At 39.3% G+C, this 13,087-nt stretch overlaps 2 protein-coding genes across 2 annotated transcripts; one reads left to right on the forward strand and one right to left on the reverse strand.

The window, feature by feature from the left end:
• Positions 1-1,986: 1,986 nt before the first annotated feature.
• On the reverse strand, positions 1,987-7,083 carry LOC149303372 (olfactory receptor 2AP1-like). The gene is made up of 2 exons (XM_089480668.1): positions 7,005-7,083; positions 1,987-2,939 (listed from the first exon to the last, which is right to left on the reverse strand). The coding sequence occupies exons 1-2, from the start codon at positions 7,012-7,014 to the stop codon at positions 1,987-1,989; spliced, it is 963 nt and encodes a 320-aa protein (XP_089336794.1). The 5' UTR covers positions 7,015-7,083.
• Positions 7,084-11,935: 4,852 nt separating this feature from the next.
• LOC149303373 (olfactory receptor 5V1-like) lies at positions 11,936-12,874 on the forward strand. Its single transcript, XM_089479937.1, has one exon. The coding sequence runs from the start codon at positions 11,936-11,938 to the stop codon at positions 12,872-12,874; it is 939 nt and encodes a 312-aa protein (XP_089336063.1).
• The last annotated feature ends 213 nt before the right edge of the window (positions 12,875-13,087 follow it).

The raw sequence follows: 13,087 nt of genomic DNA on the forward strand, positions 1-13,087 counted from the left end.
TTTCACATCGTGTTGGTCTTTTGATAAACAAAAATCTTAAGTCCTTGAAACATTGGCTAGAATCCTGTTCAGTAATTGCATTGTTGCAAGCCTCACATGTGACATTTTAGATATTCCAATTCACAATTGTAGTCATTGCAGAATTGCAATGGTGACAAGTGTTCCCAAATCTTACATTTGAACCCTCTCAGCCTCACCTTCTAATACAGCCATTTTAGAGAGCAGCAGGGACGTAGCCAGGATTTTGGGAAGGGGGGGTCCAGACTAAGTGCCACCATTATAATGGGGCTTGGGTGCGGCGGCGTGGCAGCACACACCATTCATTTTATCTAACGGAAGGGGGGGTCCAGACCCCAAGAACCCCCCCCCCCCCCTTGGCTACGTCCCTGAGAGCAGGATGGTGAGCAGCGATGTTTCCAAACCTCTCCAGGGCCCAAAACAGATGGGCAAAATGACTGGCTTCAGGTCGCATTGGGGGCATGCTGCTTACATGACACGAATGTTGCCTGAAGCTGGTCCAGGACACACTGAGACAGGGAGCTGGAATAGGATCCTGACAGAAGTCTACAGAGGTCTCTGCAGCTGTCTGTCCCAGCAATCCTCATGACCAGAACAGGGCTGGACACTGTCCTGCTTCCCAGTGTCTTGGAAATGGCTTTGTGTGGATGTATGAGAGGCTTCAAAGGTAGACTTTTTGTGGGTAGGATGAAGAGACATTATAGTTACATCTCATCAGCTAATTCCCCTTGTGCAGGATTTTGCCCATCCATGGGAGAGGAAGGGTACATTATTGGATTGCATACAATCCATTATTGATAGACACAAATGAGGGTATCCCTGTTCTTCCAGATGTTGGCGGCACTGAACTCCTTTCATGACTCTCAATTGGATATGTTGGGTTGTTGTTGTTGTTGTTGTTGTGTGTTTTCAACTTATTTCTGACTTATTGTTACCATCAGGCAACATGATTAGGGGTTTTCTTGGCATGTTTCTTCTGAGGGTTTTTTAATCACCATTCCCTGAGGCTGAGAAAATGTGGCTTGCCCTCGGTTATCTAGTAGGTTCACATGGTCAACCCTGGTCTCTAAAGTCATAGTCTAACACTCAAACCACTATACTACACTGTTTTGACATTATAGTGAATGAATTCAACAATACAATGAAGTCCATATGTTTTCCAAACCTGACATACACTGTTGATGAAAAACTGACACGGATAAAAACAGAAACTGAAAAGCATTTAGGAATTCTGATTTTATTTAATATTGCACAGATAGGCTAAGAGGTTTTGCAGTTGAATGATAGTATTTCCTCTAGGTTATGTAATGCTACAATCTGATATGAATACAGTCATGCCTCCACATTCATGGGGGTTAGGGGCCAAAGTGAAATAAAAAGCTCCCACATGAATATATTAGCTCCCTCAATATGAATGATAAAGACTCCTCTCCCACCAAGAGCACCACCCATAATTCACTTTGCAAGCTTAAAACACATAACCTCCCCCATATTCCCAAAGTGCTTCCACTTTCAATCTGATGTTAGCAGGAAAGGATCCACCTTCTGTCCTCCTTTCCCTCCCTCCAGGCCAAGCAAAAGCAACGCTGTACCTTCCCACGTTGACAAACTTTGCATTCTCCTCATTTCCAAAGTCTTTCCACCCTGAATCTGATATTTGCAGCCATCCCCACAAAGGGATGCTTTTGTCTGGCCAGGAGAGAAGTGAAGGAGGAGAAGGGGAGACAAGTTGGATTCTCACGGGGTGGCTGTAAACATCAGATTTAAAGTAAAGGTCTTTGGAAATGGGGAGGATGCAAGGTTTGTGTGAAAAGATTGACCTTGTTAAGCAGCAGCTACAAAATGGCAAGTATTCAAAAGTCCAGTTCTGAAACCCATGAATGTGGAGGGCCAACTGTATACATGGAATAACACTGTTTGCCAGTTCAGGCTTTCTCACAACCACCATTTGCTTGGGGATTTTTTTGTTCAACCTTTGGTCCAAAGCTTATAAAACATTCTTCTCATGGCCAATTTGACTTCTCGGTTCCTTAAGCTGTAAATAAATGGATTAATCAAAGGTGTCAAAATGGTGTAGAAGACAGAGAAGACTTTTTTCAGACTGATCAGGCTATTGGTTTCAGGCAGCACATACACAGTCATGAGAGTCCCATAGAAAATAGTCACAACAAGGAGATGAGAAGAACATGTAGAGAAGGTCTTCTTCCTGCCTGCTACAGAGGAGATTCTCAAGATTTTTAAGATAATGCAAACATAAGAAGTCAAAGTAAGAATGAAAGGGGGAAATGTAAATATGGAAGAGAGAAGGAATATAGCCATAGAAACAGGATGTGTATCACTGCAGGAGAGTTTTAGAACTGGAGATGAGTCACAGAAAAAATGGTTGATTTCATTTGGACCACAGAAAATTAGTTGTGACATTAACGAAACTACAATGGCACTGGCAAGTAAGCCATTTAACCAGGATCCAAATGCCATGTTTCTGCAGAACCTGTTGTTCATGAGTGTGGCATAATGCAGGGGTTTGCATATTGCTACATATCGATCGTAAGACATCACAGAAAGAAGATAACATTCTGTACCAGTAAAGATAACAAAGAAAAAATATTGTATCATGCATTCCCTAATCAAAATGACTTTATTGTTAGATAGGAAACTAGCCAGCAACCTGGGCAGGATGGTTGTACTGGAACAAACCTCCAGGCAAGATAAGTTCCCCAAGAAGAAATACATTGGATTGTGAAGATGTCGATCAATTACAATGAGTACAATGATGAGTAGATTTCCAGCCATTGTCAAAAGGTAAATGAAGAAGAAGAATAGGAAGAGGGGTATCTGTAGAAGCTGGAGATCTTCAAATCCTAGAAGAATAAATCCTGTAATCGTTGTTTGATTTTTCATTTCCACGTTAGCTAGGGAAACTGTAATGCAGAAACAATAGGAAAATCATGGTTCATTTCAAATCCTCATTCAAAGTTCAACTGCTTGAAAAATATAAATAATTATTCATTAAGGTTGCTTATTTGTTTACCATCCAGTCAACCATCAAGTGATTCCAAATGAGAGTGGAGCCTAGTTCATTAAGAAGTCCCCATCCTTAGACTGACTAAATTGCCAATACCATTATAGTCATATGCTTTTCAAAGCATCAAATATTGACAATCTTACCAAGATCAGGAGGAAGGGCTGTTTCAATATTATGTCATCTTCTTTGTATCCCCCCCACACAAATAATTTGATTTAAAATTTATATATATATATATATATATATATATATATATAGTAGATAAAGGATCGCTAATGCCTTGTCCACATTTTTATATAAAATCAAGAATTTCCATATTTTTATGATTCGTCTTTGCTTGTATAAGATAATATGGGCTGAAATTCACAATCACAGTTACAAATGTGCAACTTAGAGTTATGCAGTTATAACTGAACTGTATTCATTGAACAGACCCCTGTCAGTTGGAGTAGCTGCTGTCCAGTAAGTCAGAATTGGGTGTGTGTGGGTTAGGAGATGCTATGGAAGTTTTGTAACTAAGGAGCAGACGTAAACATCTAAACGATATCTTTAGAAATATATATTAGAAATATGGAAATCTGAGAATACTTCTGACTTAATAACATTTTTAAAGGATCAGCTTTTATGTTGCCATTACTCTTTTGTTTCATTGTGTAGTTATTATATAAAACTGATTAGATTGGGATGCAGAGAAACATACTGGCATGACAGTCCTATTGAAATAAATGAAATTTAATTTACCATCAATTTATCTGATGAATTTCTATAAGGGTTAAGCTCAGCTGACATAGTCCGCATATCACCCCTTCTGCCTTTCTTCTGTAGTTTTTTTTTCCAAACCATTTATTAAATTTCAAGCCAATCTTACTGTTGTCATCTAACAATAACAAAATTTATTGATTAGCCCTTGAGTCATCTCAAAATACAACAAATGCAATAAAATCTGTATAACACTCTGTATAAGAACTCTCTATAAAGGTTAGATAAAAAAGATATAAAAATGAGTAAAAATATGAATACAATAGACAATAGTAGCATAGTGGAGGTGAACAGGACCCAGAACAATGGATGCAAGCTGCAGGAAAAGAGATTCCAGCTCAACATTAGGAGGAACTTCCTGACAGTAAGGGCTGTTTGACAGTGGAACACACTCCTTCCTTGGAGATTATAGTGGAGTCTCCTTCCTTGGAGGTCTTTAAGCAGAGGCTGGATGGCCATCTGTCAATGGGGATGCTTTGATTGGGATTTCCTGCATGGCAGAATGGGGTTGGACTGGATGGCCCTTGCGGTCTCTTCCAACTCTATGATTCTATGATTCTAATTGATACACCATCAGCCCTACAGTTTACCCCAATCAGCCGCACATATGAAAATCTCAGCCGAATTGTTTTGCTGAAATACCGAGCTGTCATGAGAGATATTTTTGATTCTGTTGTCATCTAGAAAAACTACTGTAAGGTGCTTGACAAACTCTTTATTTCTATATCTGCATGTAGCATTCAGAGCATAAGATTTTTCATATTTCATATTCCTCGAGTCAGAATAATTTTCAGGTGGCCTCCCCCCCTCCTGAAGACCTGATGTATGGAGTAGTGACATTTGGCCATGCATTAAACAATGTGATATCACTTCAGCATTCAGCAAGCATTAACAAGAAAACAGCAGCAGCAACAACAACACATTAAATAGTATGTGAAGGGTCTAGAAATGAAAAATTGCCATTTGAGTCACTCCACCATGCCTGAGCATTGGGAGGAATTTTAGCACCTCTCAGCATGTAACAGGCAAATCTGGATTGCTTTTACCCAGCACTCGGTGCATAAAAATCTTAGTAATATTAAATGGCAAGCTACATATTTAACATAAAGTCTCTCTTTTTCTTCTTCTCTTACTCACAGAAAGAGTATATCCTCTACATGGTAGTCTCTGGCACTCTGCAACCAAATGGAGCATATCTCTTCTCTATAAGCTATTCCACATAAGGAGAGCCAGTGTGGCTTGGTGGTTTGAGTGTTGGACTGAGACTCTGAAGACCAGAGTTCAATTCCCGCCTCAGCCATGCAACCCACAGGGTCACCTTGGGGAAGTCACGTGCTTTCAGCCTCAGGAGAAGGCAATGGCAAACCTCCTTTGAACAAATCTTTCCAAGAAAATCCCATGATGGGTTTGCCTTAGGGTCTCCATAGGCTGGAAATGACTTGAAGGCACACAACAACAACAACAAACTCCCATAAGACATCCTGGTAGACTTTCTTATTGCGGACTGAACTCAGGGAATCTTAGGTCAAAGTGTCATGGCTCCATCCTATTCTAAATATTTCACCAAACCATACATTTCAAGATTTACTTACAGAATCTTGAAATTTGTAGTTTTGTGAAATATTTAGAATTCAATTCTAGAAAGGCCCAGTGCTGTAGTGAAGGGTGGCTGGGTGGTGTTTGCAGGTCAAATTAAAGGTCTCTAGCATTTAATTCTAAGTACCCTGCTAAACTATGGCCTGTTACAGGCTGCCAAAATAAAGCTGCTTCGGGTCTCTTTGGAGGTATGCTATTTCCTAAGAATCTGGAAGCTGCACCAAAGATGCCCTCCAGTGCTTAGGAATGGAGTGTGGCTTTGGCGCAACCTCCGGACTCTTAGGACCCATGCATCATTTAAATAGCATACTTCCAAAGAGACCCGAAGCAGCTTTATTTTGGCAGTCTGTAACAGGCCTATAAATACCAGGATTCCATAGGATGGAAAGATAATAGGTAAAGAAGTGGTGCTGTCGTATGTAGATACACATCTATGTAGATAACATTTATGGTAACTTTCTTTAACCAGAAGCTTCTCTAAAGCCAGACTAATCTGGGTTCAAACACATTGCAGAAATAATCCAGTTTGAGACTACTTTAACACCCTGGATCAATGGTAGGGAATTCTGAGAAGTTTAGTTTTGGAAGGCATTTAGCCTTCTCTGTCAAAGAGAAGCCACAATAAACTACATTTTCCAGGATTCCCTAGCATTGAACCAGGGTAGTTAAAGCGGTCTCAAACTAGATTATTAGATTTGTTCAGAGTGGGCTTGCCATTGCCTTGGGACCAAAAAAGATGATGCATCACAAGATTTTACCCTACATAATAGGCCTAAATACTGTAAAGGGACATGCTCTTTGAAGTTAAATAGGATCATCCCTGGTTAGTCCTTGGATGGGAGACTGCCAGTGAATACTAGGTGCTGTAGGCTATATTTGAGAGTTCTAAGGCAATGGCAAGCCCGCTCTGAACAAATCTTCCCAAGAAAGCCCCATGATGGATTCACCTAGGGTCACTATAATTCGGAAATGACTTGAGGTGCACGACAACAACAACAACAACAACAACAACAACAACAACAACAAACACATTTATCATGTCTACTTTGTCCTATTTTGGCTGACATTCAGTCAACTAGCTTAATAAAATATGGACCACTTTTGTTTTGTTTTGTGGTTGTTGTTGTTGTTGTTGTGTGTGTGTTTATTATTTTTAATGGTTGTTGTAAAAACCATTTTGGTTGGAATAGTGGAGGCATCTGCAGGCAGTCATTAAGGCATATTGAGAGTCTTCACTAAAGATTCTTATGAAGACTCCCATCATACTAGCATTGGTCTTTGATGCAGGGACCTATGCTTATTCTGAGACAGTGACAGCCAGTTTGACACTTTTCTATAGTGTAACTGTGGGACCTAGGAAGGCCATGTTCAAATTGCCACTGAGCCATGAAAATCACTGGGGATTTTCAACCAGTCTCTCTCTTTCTCCCTCATCTTGTGCTCTTTGTACTGTTGTGAGATTTATATTTACCACCTTGAGTTCATTCAACAAAATGTGGAACCTACATATTATTTGTTTTTGTCTGCCTTTAAGTCATTTCTAATATATGGCAACTCTAAGGTGAACCTATCATGGGGTTTCTGAGGCTGAGAATGTGTTACTCACCCAAGATCATGCCGTGGGTTTCTATGGCTGAGTGGGAAATCAAAGCCTGGTCTTCAAAGTTGTAGTCCAACACACAAACCATTACATCACACGGGCTGTAAATATAACATGGAAAAAAATAATGAATAAATAAATAAATGAATTTTTTAATGGTATCTTGCTTTTCTACTAAAATAGCTATCAAAGTGGCTACACATTAGAACAAAACTAATACAATACATAATAAACGGTGCATAATAATACATCCCCCCCCTTAAAAAGGAATTAAAGTTGTCACAACCTCAACGCAGCTTCTGGTTGCTTTGGGGGCATGCATCATCTAAATGTCATGCCCCCAAAGTGGTGGGAAGTCACTTCTTTTGGCCTAGGTGTTCTGAGACTATGACTTCAGATGTTGATGGACTTCATCTCCCTGCAGACCTACCCAGCACAGCCAATTCATAGGAGACTCAGTCTAACAATGTTTGGAATGCTACACAAATCCTGACTTATCTTGATAGGTGTGAGGCAGCTTCATTTTGGGGAGGCAATGTTACTCTTCTTAAGTCTCTGAGATGAGGCAGACGAAAAATAAACTGGAAGAGCACCAGCTAAAAATAAACCTGTGCTATTAAGTGTCCAGTTTTGTCCATGGTGAGAAAAATGAGACTGACAACTGGGTCAAAGTAAAGGAACAAAATACTAATTACGATTCCCATTTCAGCAACACTTCAATCCATTACAAGTTCTTTGGTGGCTCCGTTCCTCATATAATGGTATTAATTCTCAAGTGAACAACATATTCATTCTTTGTGATTTATTTCTCCACAATCTAGTGTGCTAATTGCAACATTTCTGCTAAAACACATTTCAGAAGTCATACAAAGGGAGAGGGGTCATTGTTAATGAGAACATATTCATTAATTTAATGAGTTCTGTTCCAAGCCCACAAAGGGCCTATTATACAAAGTCCAAGGATACCAACACACAGCTACCTTCTAAAATTATTTATCTATAGCCATTGCTACCAAGTCCAAGGATGCCAACACACAATGGCCTTCTAAAATATATGGGAAATGAAAGAGAAATGGTCAAATCTCAGGTTCAGTAAACAGAGCGATCTAAATGAGAACATACTACCAAGAGTACCTTTCTTGATATCTGCTGCATAGACTGAAGGAAATTGGATAGCACAATATAATTCATGAAGTAATCATGTGTTTTGTTTTGTTTTTACAAAAAGTAAATGCTTTTACTTTTTGTAATCTTTTTGTACTGCTGCTGCTCCTGCTGTTCTTGCCACCAGTTTAAATGCTGCATCCAGACTTATAATAAAATAAAAGACTAATAATAATACATTTTCTATTTCTATCCCACTTTTTGCCGAGCAATCAAAGCGGCGTACAGCAAGTTAAAATACAACAAGTTAAAATACAACCATATATACACAGTACCCCCCCCCCACTTAAAACAAGATTAAACAGTATAAGATTAAAAACCAACTAATCAAAAATGATGTATTCCATATAATGAAATGTATTCCAAAGGAGAAATAGGATAGAAGAGATTGTAATGCATATTTAACTAATATTGTATGATATATCCCACATATTCCATCTATCTGTTTAGCTTTTCCCAAATGAAAGCCAGGACACTTGTGGACATGCTATTTCAGAATATTTTGTGGGTGGCAAAAGTATTTAATGAGAAAGAATGGATAAACATGAAGATGCCGCAGAAGGTCGATTTTGTCTAAGCGTACTGGGAAGGGCAAATTTCCACTTCTCTTCCCCTTCCTCCCTCTCTCCAGTTAATTGAGTTCAGACTACTTTTGCACTTTGAACTCTGCTTGCAGCGCCTGAATTAAGGTCAGAGTGGAAAGTGGGAGGAGGAAGGAAAAACAGAGGGATGACAGACGATTAATTGGCACTCTCCCTGCCAAATTGGGAGAGTTTGGGGGTATGTTATCCATTTCCCAAGCAAAGTGGCTGTAATTTTCATTGGGACTGTGATAAAAAGCTGGGGATAGTTACAAAACACTCAGCTATTTTCTCATCTGCCACAAGTATAGTGTCTCAGTATACTGAGATATCACACTGGGGAAACTGTTGATGTTGTGATTGTCCAGCTCCCAATTTGACCTTTTTTTCCAAGAAAATCTACACAAAACCAATTATCTCAAACATAGACAGCACCCTGTTAGTGATGATATATGTAGATAGGAGTTGTGCTATGTATGAGGAGTGAATTTTTTGACAATTTGAAATGTTTGCATCCATCTGACTGCATCATAAGCTGTGTTGCACTTGTGGACCATTGTGTATGTCATAGTGCATTACAGTAGTGTTTCAGGGTGCATTGCCTCTATGTCTTTCCTTTGTGCATTGCAACTGCGCAATGGATTGTCAACCATGATCATTGCCCACTGATTCATCTACATAATGCTTTATTCAAATTCTATATGGGTTGTTTAATGTAAACCCACCAGTTGATATTTATGCTACACTGAACTGATCATAATGTCTTTCATCAACGGAGGATATTTATTTAGTTTATGTACTGCCTTTCTCCCAACATGGAACTCAAAATACTCGGAATCATTCTTGTATGAAAGAACCACCACCCGTCTCCCAGCTGCTCTTAGCCGAAGTATAACTCCATCCAGGTAGATAATCTGCCCAATTTCCAATCCACACCGCCTCCATTTTATTGGGATTCAGCTTCATCCAGCCCTTTACTGCATACAGGCCTACTGTTGCAGCGCCTTCACAGCCCCAGCTGACTTGGATGACAAGGAGAAGTAGAACTGAGTGTCATCAGCATAAAGATAGTACTCGGCGCCCAGACTCCTAATAACCTCTCCTCATGGCTTGATATAGAAGTAGATATGGAAGGCAAAATGGAACCATGTGGCACCCCTCAGCACAATATCAAAGAGGCTGAACAGGATTCCCCAGTGCCATTCTTTGCAACCAACCTTGCAGATAGGAGTGGTGCCTCCTACAATCAAACACATCTGGAAGTAACGTAGTTGCCTACCCAGGATATAAATTGATAGCAGTCTACAGTGGAGCAATTGTACAATAAAGAGAGAAGAATGATGTAATCCCCAAGACAGTATTCTCCTCTCCTTCTTCTGAATTTCACCTCCCTTTAGATTTGCAGAGATAATAAGTATGCCTGCAATAAATGTACCATGCAAAGCATTGTGAGAAACACTTTTTCCCTTTATGTACTTCCTCACAACAAGCTGTCGTCGATGATTATGTAGTTGGAAATTCTCCACAAAGCTTAGAAGGTAGGGAAAGTGTTGTCTGTTCATTGGAATAGTTTTGAAAGATATTAAACATTTGTTTTCTATGTATAAATTCTAGTGCTCTGAAAATGAATTTCTCAAAACCGAAAAGAGATAACCAAGTTTATTTCAAAAGAGATGGCCTATCAGTTTTGCATGCATCCTTTCTGACATTTGCCATTAATTAAAACATTTAGAAATGAGGTTTACTGATAAAAAAATCCATCTATAGCTATTAATTAACACACAAGTGAATGGTTGATAATCTAATCAATGAGGAATGGAGCATGTTGTATCTGACTAGGGTAGCTGGCAACTATGAACAATCAATTTTGGTTGTTCCAGGGTCCCCCCCCCTTGCCCCCCTTGTCTTCAAAATTGAGATGAATAAACCTTCTTTCATGGCAGGGATTCTTCACTCATTCCCATCCTTCACTTCTAGCTTAGAATGAGAAAGGCTTAGCATGGACTTCCTTGTAATTTCTTTCAGTTTACACAGGCCTGTTTTTGAACAGCCAGAATTTGGAGTTTGGGATAATAGGAGAAATAACCTAATATATTTAAAGTTATTAACTGTATCAAATGCCAATAAAATACTATTTAATTTATAAAGCTTTTAAATAATAATAATAATAATAATAATAATAATAATAGGTTGGTGCCTGTCATTCTCCTGGTATCTTTGCTCATATGGGTTACTGGTCTGTTGTCTTTCCTTCTCTATTCCCAACACTTGATCTGCCCCTTTTGATGGTCTGTCATTTCTGGTATTTGGGCTGGGATGTGGTTTCTTTTCCTCAAAGCTCCCACAGTAGGAACTTCATAAACTTTATTTTCACCCAGATTTCTGATGATGGTCTTAAAGGTGGCTTCATCTTTAAGATGGCTTTATCTTTGTAAAGAACCTTTCTAAAGTTTATCCACAGCTGAAATACTCTGTATTAGCACACTAAAGCACACAGAAGGAGAAATGTAATATAGGAAGCTGTCGTTGGATTTTGGTGGACACTGGATAGGGGAGAGTTACTGAGAAATTATGTCTGCATACATCTAGCCTTAATACTTCTTTTTATGAAAGAAAATATGTGATCAAATAGGTAAAAAGGTAAAGGTTTTCCCTTTGATGTGATTGTCTAGTCATGGCCAACTGGAAGAGGTGGTGTTCATCTCTCTTTCTAAGCTGAGGGAGCCAGTGTTGTCAAAGACGACTCCATGATCATGTGGCCAGCATGACTAAACACCGAGGCACATGGGACCCTGCTACCTTCCCACCCAAGTGGCAGCTATTTATCTCCTTGCACTTTTAAATGCTTTTGAACTGCTAGGTTGACAGAAGCAAGTAGAGTATTCTGCATTTTTGGAAGATAGAAGAAATAAAGAATTCATGCCAGTTCTTTTTTATAGGAATTTACAGTAACAAGATTCTCAAAGGATTTCACAGTCAAGAAATAAATAGGCAGATGGATAGATTTTTTTCTTTTTCTCTTTCTTTAAAATAAATATATTGAAACAAAAGATAATTTATGCATTATGTATAAAGTTCACAATCAGTTGATTTTTTTAATATAAATTCATAACCAAGTTACCCACTTTTACAAACCTGTCATCTCTCCCTCCATTGCTGCTGTTGTTTTTTTAGGTAAAGAATCCTAGGCTCATGGAAGGTCAGAACAGAAGTATTGGATTTATCCTTCTAGGATTTACTGGCAACGTAGAGATGCAAGGGGTGCTCTTCATTTTATTTTTCATCATGTATACTATGTCTCTGCTGGGGAATGCCTTAATAAGTGTCACAGTCAGGCTTGATTCTGCTCTTCATACACCAATGTGCTATTTTATTGCCAGTCTCTCTTTAGTAGATATTTGTTACACATCTGTCACGGCCCCTAAGATGCTGGTGAACTTTCTTTCTAAAGACAAAGCCATCTCTTTCATTGGCTGTGCTGCCCAACTGTATTTCCTTCTCTTCCTGGGAACCGCAGAATGTTTTCTTCTAGCTGCCATGGCATATGACCGCTTCTTGGCCATCTGCAACCCTCTGCGCTATCCGTCCATCATGAGTAAGCAGCTGTGCATTTGGCTGGTGGCTGGGTCATGGGTCAGTGGGATGGTGCTCTCACTAGGACAGACAAGCTTGATATTTGCTCTGCCTTTCTGTGGGGACAACCGGCTCAACTATTTCTTCTGTGATATCCCTCCACTTTTGGGGCTTGCTTGTGGAGATATAACCATAAATGAAATCACTGTCTTTTTGGCTGGGATGCTAATTACTCTGATTCCATCTCTGCTGATCCTTGGTTCCTATATACACATAATCAGCACAATTCTGAAAATCACAACTTCCAAGGGTAGGCAAAAAGCCTTCTCCACCTGTTCCTCACACCTCATCATCATCATTTTGTTCTATGGGTCTGCAAGTACCATGTATCTAAGACCTCGGTCTAGCTACAGTCTCGAAAATGATAAATTTCTAGCTCTGCTGTACTCCATCATCACCCCAACACTCAATCCCATCATTTACAGTTTGAGAAGCAAGGAGATAAATGATGCTCTGAGAAGAAGGATGTGTTCAAAAGGATTTAATTTCAACATCTGACTAAGTGAAATTAGGCTTCTTCAAAGTGGACATTTCTTACACTGTGACATATATTTAATATGTGGAGATTTTAAGATGGCCAGGAAGGGAGGTGTAAGAAAAGTATAAACTCAGTATTGTTAAAGTTGTTTGATTGGATCTTGCAAACTAAGAATGGAATGTTTTTTCAACAGTGGCAGAAGGAAAGCATTTTTATCATATCCAAGGGCAGCA

This window comes from Sceloporus occidentalis, unplaced genomic scaffold (genome assembly GCF_023333645.1).
Source record: "Sceloporus occidentalis isolate IW3139 unplaced genomic scaffold, rSceOcc1.0.p SCAF_14, whole genome shotgun sequence".
NCBI classification, from domain to species: domain Eukaryota; kingdom Metazoa; phylum Chordata; class Lepidosauria; order Squamata; family Phrynosomatidae; genus Sceloporus; species Sceloporus occidentalis.

Coding starts and splice junctions, on each gene's coding strand:
- LOC149303373 (XM_089479937.1), top strand. CDS start 11,936: ATGGAAGGTCAGAACAGAAGTATTGGATTTATCCTTCTAGGATTTACT.